Source organism: Manacus vitellinus, unplaced genomic scaffold (assembly GCF_001715985.3).
Source record: "Manacus vitellinus isolate BGI_N305 unplaced genomic scaffold, ASM171598v3 scaffold_92_pilon, whole genome shotgun sequence".
NCBI lineage: Eukaryota > Metazoa > Chordata > Aves > Passeriformes > Pipridae > Manacus > Manacus vitellinus.
The window spans coordinates 1104097-1112439 of record NW_021940877.1 but is presented as its reverse complement, the minus strand read 5'-3'; the positions used below and the strand labels follow the sequence as shown (position 1 = coordinate 1112439).

At 49.0% G+C, this 8343-nt stretch overlaps 1 protein-coding gene across 1 annotated transcript in view; it reads left to right on the top strand.

The window, feature by feature from the left end:
* The first annotated feature begins 1152 nt into the window (after positions 1–1152).
* Positions 1153–8343, top strand: part of IFFO2 (intermediate filament family orphan 2) — a 38448-nt gene continuing 31257 nt past the window's right edge. Inside the window, 6 exon segments of the mRNA XM_008927306.3 lie at positions 1153–1201; positions 1204–1287; positions 1290–1360; positions 1362–1408; positions 1410–1456; positions 1459–1753. Of these exon segments, the coding sequence (XP_008925554.3) occupies positions 1153–1201; positions 1204–1287; positions 1290–1360; positions 1362–1408; positions 1410–1456; positions 1459–1753 (593 nt within the window).

The following is an 8343-nucleotide window of genomic DNA, read 5'->3' as shown; positions in this document are numbered from 1 at the left end:
CATTCCATGCGTGGCAGCACAGTGGAGGAATCACATCATTCAATTAAACAATATCCTTTGATTGCCCAGTGGGCCAGAGGTCCAGGAGCAGCAGTTGGGAAACACTCGTTCAATAACTCAATTATTACAGTACCAGCATTGTTATTTAGCACTTAGGCAGGGCTCTGCTTTGGGATAACAAAATTCACCCTTATAATTTAATCTGATCTGAACTAATTGTAGAACCATAGAATGTTATGGGGTTGGAAAGGACCTTAAAGATCATCTATTGCCACCCCCCTGCCATAGGCAGGGGCACCTTCCACTAGCCCAGGTTGCTCAAGGTCTTATCTAACCCAGCCTTGGACACTTCCAGGGATGGGGCAGCCACAGCTTCTCAGGGCAGCCTGTGCCAGGGCCTTGCCACCCTCACAGGGAAGAATTTCTTCCTAATATCCAACCTAAGTTTCCCCTCTTTCTATTTGTACCCATTACCCCTTGTCCTGCCACTCCAGTTCCTGACAATGGGTCCCTCTATGGCTTTCCTGTGGCCTCAGCAGACACTGGAAGGTGCTGTGAGGTCTCCACACAACCTTCCCTTCCCCAGGCTGAACAGCCCCAACTTTCCCAGCCTGTTTCCATCGGGGGTTAGTAAGGGATTAATAATAAGGTGGTTTCCCAGAGAGCCAAAAGCAGGGATGCAAGGCCAGGGGCCTTTATCCCATTTATTGCACATTTGCCAATTGATCCGGGAGCACACCGAGGGCTGTGGAGCGCGTTGGACCCGATTACCCCCAAAAACCAGCGCCCCCCCCGCCCTGGGGACACGCGGAGGGACCCGCGCGCGGCTGCGGCACCGCGGGGAGGCGGGGCCTGCAGAGGGGGCGGAGTTATGCAAATAACGCAGTCCTGTACGGACTGATGGGGCGTGGCCATGGAAATAGGAGACCTGATATGGAAATGTGGGCGTGGTTATGCAAATCAGAGGGGCCGCGGGGCGGGCGCGGCCCCGGCGCGGGGGGGCGGGGCCGCGCCGGTGTCCGCTCAGAGCCCGGGCAGCGGCGGCGGCGCGCAGCGACGGGAGGCACCGGCAGCGCCTCGCTCGTCCCTCGCCGCTCCATCGCCTCCTTCTTCATCGCCGCCCTCTCCATCCCTCCGCACCGCTCCCTCCCCATGAACTCGCTGCTGTTCGGGGAGATGGCCCGCGCCTTCTCCCCCGCCGCCGCGCCTCTTTCTCGTCCTCCTGCCCGCTTGGGCCCCTCGCGGCGGCGGCCCGCGCGGCCGGCGGGGGCCCCCCGGTCACGGCCGCGCGCGGAACGACCTGGGCTCCAACATCCACCTGCTGAAGGGCTGAAACGTGCGGTTCCGTCGCTGCTTCCTGCCCCAGGGTGCACGAGCTGGAGCGGCGCGCACCGCTGCTGGAGAGCAGCTGCGGCCCAGCAGAGCGAGCGCGACCGGCGGCTGCGCTACAAGACTCTCCGGACCAGGCGGGGCAGACGGACGGCGGGACCCCCCGCTTGCTGCTGCCGCGCCGGCCCGGGCACGGCGCGCTGCCCTCGCCGCCGCACTACGGGCGCCTGCCCGGCACCATCTGAAGCTACACCCAGGTCCGCCGCACCGGGGGCGGCGGCTTGGAGACCGTGCAGGGCCCCGGCGTGTCCTGGATCCACCCGGACGGGGTCGGGGTGCAGATCGACACCATCACCCCCGAGATCCGCGCCCTCTACAACGTGCTGGCCAAAGTCAAGCGGGAGCGCGACGAGTACAAGAGAAAGTGAGCGATGGGGAGAGGAGGGGGAGCGATGCGGGATATCCGTGCCTGCACTGCGGGGAAACGGGGCATCCTTCCCTAGGAGCGTTTGGGGGGGAGCCTTGGGGACGTGGGGACAGCGCTCCCCCCTCCCCAGGGCTCCCTCCCTCCCTCCCGAGAGAGGCTTGTCCTCAGTGGGGGTCGAGCCTCATGTTGGCACTCAAAAAACCGTAGGATCCGTCCCTGGGAGGATGGAGAGCCTGACTGGGGTTGAGCCTCATGTTGGCACCCAGGAAACTGTAGGATCCATCCCTGGGGGGGATGGAGAGCCTTGGTTTTAAAAGGAGCATTGCCAGCTTAACTTAAAAAAAAACCTGGAGAAAGGAAATAATCTCTTATTAATATTGCATTGCATAGTTACTGCTAAATTTAGCTCAGTGTCGTTTTCTGGTCCGATTACTCCAGTAGTCAATTTTTTTTTTGTGCCAGCTCCCCGAAATTAGCTCAGTGCTGCAATATTTGGGTTGCAAATACTGCAGGGGAGGGTTTGCACTCCCAAGATGTGCCTCGGAATTAGCCAAAACAAAAGCCTTTGTAAGCCCTGGAGGTCCCTCTTGGCCTGTGGGCAGCCCTTGGGTTCTGATGGTGTTCTCCCTCACCCTCGGTGATGGATAAGGTTCCTTTGGATTGCTGGATTTTAGCCGTGGCAGAGATGGAGGCCAGAGGGAAAAAAAAAACTAGCTGCGGTTCTGCAGGGATATTCCTGCATTGTCTGACGAGCAGGCCCTTTGGGGCCGAGTTTGGGCATATTTAGCCTTAAAATGCATTTCCTCCTCTCTTAGCCGTGTTTTTTTCCTGCAGAACACACTGAATCTGTTGTTCCTTCCCTGGAGGCAGCCGGCATTCCCGGCTCCTGGGCTGTGCAGCGCGGCTGGGTTCCTTCTGTCCGGGGTGACAGACTGCAGTGAGCTCCTGCACACCTCGGTTCACGGCAGCTTTTGTAACACACCTCCCTGCTGAAAGAACTCGGCTCAGAGACGTTCTCTAGCCAGGTTTAGTGGTGATTTGTGGCCTGTAAAGTGCTGTCTCCTTTCAGTGCATCTCCTTAGAGCTTGTGTGCCCTGATTGCTCCATGGCTGGAACTGCTGAGGGGGATGGAAAGCAGCAGTTGGCCTCTGTTTTCCAGCCTGGGCTTGTGGGTGCCATCGTGGCAAGGGGTTGTTTTTGTTTTTCTGGTTGGTGCCAGGGAGATGGGAGTTGTGACGCCAGAGGAAGTTGTGCTGGATGGTGGCTTGGTTAAAGGAGATACGTGTGGGCTGTGTCACCAAAAGTTGGGAATACTTCTTTTTAACGGCTCCATGATTTATTTCTGCTTCTGGGTGAAAAGGAGACTTTTGGGGCTTCAGGTTCAGTCTTTCTACTGATATATAGTTGATTTTTCTGCTTTTACTTGCTTGTGTAAAGCAAATTTTCACCCCAGTCTGTGTTCCTGCACACTCAGGGATTGCACAAACCGAATAAACTCAGTGGAGCGGAGAGGAACCTCAAATCTTATTCTTGCTACCCTCCTACCCCTGAAACAGGTTTTTCTCTTGAAAATAAAATGTGGTGAACACATATTAGCACGTATCACATCAGTGATGTATTTTATGGATGTTCATTACTTTGTAATTGGAATGATTATTCCCTTGTTCTGTGACCTTCAGTCCCACATGGACATCACATTCTTTTTTGGGGGGATTGGCTCTTTCATCTGGGGCCTTGAGCACACTTAGGGAGCAATACTGTGCTGTTTAAATTCCCTTCTGGCACTCAGAGTGGATTAACCAATTCCATTGAATTTCCATGAGCTCATGGGGTGTTGCAGTGTTCGTCGGCAGCCCTGCAGACATTGGGATTGGGTTTGTTTGTGCAGGGCAGGGATTCTCTGCCCTGGCACATTTGTGTGTCTCTACCTGTGTATAAATACGCACTTTAGGGTTCCCTTATCTTGCTGTGATCTCTTTGATGCTCAAGTTTTATTTAGGGAACTGAGCTCCAGGTGGAAAAGAAGCTTTGTGCCCATCTTCTGCTGGGGCTGTTGGGGCTTGCAGAGAGTTGGGCGCGTGCACAAGTTCTCAGCACAGGTGGGTGACCAAGAAAATAACTATTTATTGCTTAATTTGGGAACAAGCAAAATCCGCAGCCTTTTTGGAGCAACCAGGCCAAGGACCCACCAACCCCACATCCAGGGGTGCTTAAGCAGATAGTGATAATTACATTGATTTCTTAAAGCAGTGGAGGCTTTTCCCCCTTTCTGGGGTGACCACTTGATTAAGGAGGTCAGGGCTAGCAAATGTTTCTGGTTTGAAATATTTGGCCACTAGGCAGGTGAAATTCTGCCTGTGCAATTTTTGGGCTTTGTTCGGGGAAAATACATTCAACTCCTTTGTTCCATTCCCCAAGATAATTGTTGTTGGACATCCTAACACAAGGAACCGGAGTTCTGAGGTCTAGGCAGTAGTAGAGTGCACAGTCAGTCAAGCACATAGATCATATTTTACCCAGGCTTGTGCTTGTACCTGAAGTAAAATGTTCCCTCTAAGGAGCCCTATTTCAGACCAAAACTGCTTTTTCTTCCCCCCCCCCGATGGTGTTATTTTACTGAAATGGTGTATAAATTTGAATCTTTTTCTACTTAACATGTTGTATAATCTCATATTTTTTAGTCATGATTGTGATTTTACACTGGGGGTTATGATTTCAGCTGGGGGAATGAGCAACTGGAAGAGTTTTGTAGGGAAAATGAAGCTTAATTTTCTTTAGTTTTTGTTCAAACTGCTGGTATTTAGAAGAGCTTTTCATCATAGATGTGATTCCAAATCAGATAATTTTATAGTTTATCAGATCTTTTGTAACATTTTATCTATTACTACCCTTTTAACAAGAAAAGATCAAATTGTCTTTTTGTAAATTTGCACTTCTGCAGTCAAACCAGCTCAATAAAAAAATACTTTCAGGGACAGTTGACTGAAAATGGAGGAAAGTGTCAGATTTTTTAATTTGAAACATGCAGGTGAAATGGTTTTTTTTTTCCAGACAGAATAAAAATAATAATCAACTGTTCTGGTTCACCTCCTCTGAGGTGAGATGGAACAACTGGGGGGGGGTTTATATGAGCAGTGTTGCAATCTTGGATCTCTGTATCCCTCTGTCCATGGGGAACCACAGGAGGATAAACAGGTTTAAGTGTGTGACCCTGTGAGGGATTTGAGGTTACTGTTCAGGTTATTTAGAGGGAAAATGTGGGATCTGAGGGGCAGTTGGGGTGTGAAACCAGCCCAACCCTTTGTTGTATTACTGCCTGTCCCTGTAACATGTTTTTTGAGAGCTTTGTTCAGGTTTTATGGAGCTGAGAGGCCTCAGCACCTCAACTGGCAGGTGCTGGGGAGGGTCCACCTGAGAGCTGAACTGGGAAGGGGAGAACAAATGGGATTTTCCCCCCTGTTTAGTTAAATCCTGTTGCTGATCAAGGCTGAAGTGCTGCTGAAGGCACAAGGAATGTGTCAGGGGGTGAGCCAGGACACCCCAGACCCGGCTCCTTCAGGTGAGGTGTCCCCCCTTCCACCTGGAGACCTCCCTGGAAGTATCCAAGCAGATCCCTGGAAGATCCCAGCTCATCCCTGTGTGTTGTGACAGTGGAGATGCTGCTGTGTGTGGCCGGCCCAGCTGCTGACTTGGTGAAATCCTTCTGCAGTCATTCCCTGCTTTTTTTTTTTCCCTCTGAGCTGCAGGAAGGCAGAGCTGCCTGTGCAGAGCTCCACTCTCAGCACTTGAATAGATTTGTATATTATGGTTTCACAATTATTCTTAATTGCTGCAGATATTGTGTCTGCCAGATGTTGGTTGTCTTTTCCAGCACGGGCTTAACCGTTACTAAGAGCTGAACTGGAAATAATTGTTTTACCTCAGGATGGTATTTCATTTGCAAGATTAATAAAGTCCACTTGAAGAAGAGATTATCTTAAATTTGCTGCAGCTGGAAAGGACAAAGATTATCATTGTCAAAGGCAGAGAGCGTCAAAACTCACTGGAGCTCGTTTTTTTAGAGAAGGGAACTTAATAAAAATGTGCTTAAGATAAGCCCTGGAGGAATGTCTGAAAACTTCTAAGGCTAAGATATCAGTGGTAACAAGATGCAAATGTTACACATAGACCCAATAAAACCCAAATAATTTCTTCATCCCTCTGGAGGAATGTACCCAGTGTGGCAGACTGTCCCTGCCCCAATTGGTCACAGAGCTGTCTCTGCATAAAGCCACACTTAGATATCAATTTAATTCTGCTATTTCTGCTTTTCTTTTTATGTTTTAGAGGGATAATTACATTTCAATGTGGCTTTTTGCTGAAAATTACTATTTTTTACAGCTTCCAGAACAGCCACTCAGCCTGGTCTGGGGGATTTTTGGCTCCCCCTTACAAGATGTGAAGTTTGATATTAAATGCTCACTCTGGTGAAACCTGAGACTCAGGCTTGAAAAGCCCTTTTTTCAGAGGACGTCTGTTTTCACTGTGGAGAAGGGATAAAATTGTCTAATGTGAAAAAACTTGGCTGTATAACACAAATATCCAATTATAATTGTTGGTTGGAAAGTGGTACTGGTTGGAGCTGTGCAAATTAAGCACCGTAAGAATAACGTTGCCTTAAATAATACCATCTTTCCTTCTCCAAGGCTGCTGCAAAGACACATGTGCGTGTACACGGGTATGTGGAGCACCCTAACAAATCTCAGGTTTAGTGATTTTTTTTCGATGGCTGGAAACTGGAACTTCTGGGTTGTAGTAACGGAGGAGAAGTTTTGGAAGGAGAGGAAAATGTTTGCCTTTGATCCTGCTTTCTACTGGGGCTGTACTTTAAGTAGATAAATCCCTGTGTGTGCCTTAAACTGGTTTGTAAGGGGAGCGACCAGGGAGGGCTGAGATTGTTAGGAATGATTTGAAGTAACTGTCTTAGCTCTGCAAGTTATTCTGAGCTTTATCTTTGCTCTGAATTCTAATTAAAATAGTGAATTTGTAGATGAACTGGAAGAAAAACCACCCCCTTGTGTTGTGGTTGAGTTTCAGAGAAACTTGGGCCAGAACTTGCTGAGTTCTTCAAGAAAAAGCTTCCTCTGCTGCAAGAGAACCACAGGGCTTCCTCTGTGTGTTTTGAACTTACCTTTGGGTTCCTTCCATGACTCACCCTGGGAAACTTTGGGCTTTCTGAAGGCAAAAACCCCAGATTTTCAGAGCACAGCGTTACATTGAGTAGGTCTGGGAGCAAAACCCCTGTGATAGCTCTGATCTTAAGCTCAAATAATCTCCCCAGACCCTTGCAATTTAGGGCTGAGGTGAAAACAAACACAGAAACAAGTTATTTCCAGCTCTTCGTCATGGATAATCATGGGCTTTTGGAGCAGGATTGGAGCTAAAGAGAGCCCTGAACCCACCTATGGCTCAGCAGCTGCTTTTTTGTGGTTCAGGGTTTGTGGTGATGATCTGCCAGGTCTCAGTTTGGCTTCCTGCATCTGCTTTTCTCTGACGAAATTTACTTTTATTTTTAAATTTTGCTAGAAATATTCACAGATTGTTGTTTTTTACAAGGAACCTCGAGGCTCCCTTCCCACCTGGGATATTCTGATTAAAATCTCCATTTTAATGTTTAAACCCAGCTTCTTTTGTTTCTACGTGAAAGGAGGAGATTTTTTCCACTTTCTTTAAGTTTAAAAGCTGAACAGTGTGTGTCTGTACGTTGTTCAGTGTAACTGAAACTCTTCTTTAGCCTCGTGACCTTGTTTCAAGAACTCTGAAGTGATAAGTAAGGAGCAATAATGAAAGGTAACAAATGATAGGAAATGTTAGGAAAAATGGGTCAAGATTGCTTGGGAAACAAGGCACAGGGAAATCATGGAATCAGACTGATTTGGGTTGGAAGGGACCTTAAAGATGATCCAGCTCTACCGTCTGCCATGGGCAGGGACACCTCCCACTAGCCCAGGTTGCTCCAAGCCCCATCCAACCTGGCCTTGGACACTTCCAGGGATCCAGGGGCAGCCACAGGTTCTCTGGGCAACCTGTGCCAGGGCCTGCCCACCCTCCCAGGGAAGGATTCCTTCCCAATATCCCACCTAAACCTATTCTTCTAATGCACAGCTGTGTTTTTAAACCAGTTTTCGGACTCTGCCCTGCTCTGCCCCACCACACACATGGCTTCTGCAGGGGGTTTGCTTCATTTTCTGTCTCCAGTTTCATTTTGTATCAGTGTTTCAGTGCTCTCCAGCTGCTTTCCTGTGCTGTGTTATCTTGATCATGTTTTTCTTAAATTTCTAAGCATTCTGTTCTTGCGTCTGAAGGGAAGGAACTTGCCTCCACTTTATGATATATTTGGAATAAGGGGCAGAAACACGATGACTTTAATATGGCGATAGCCTGGGCACACTGAGGGCTTTTTGAATTTCAGGTACCTTGTTAAAAGGCTTTGATTTGGGTCTGTCTTTGCTCACAGCGACAGGACAAGAGGAAACAGCCTCGAGTTGCATCAGAAGAGGTTTAGACTGGATATTTGGAAAATTCCTTCATGGGAAGGGTGGTCAGAC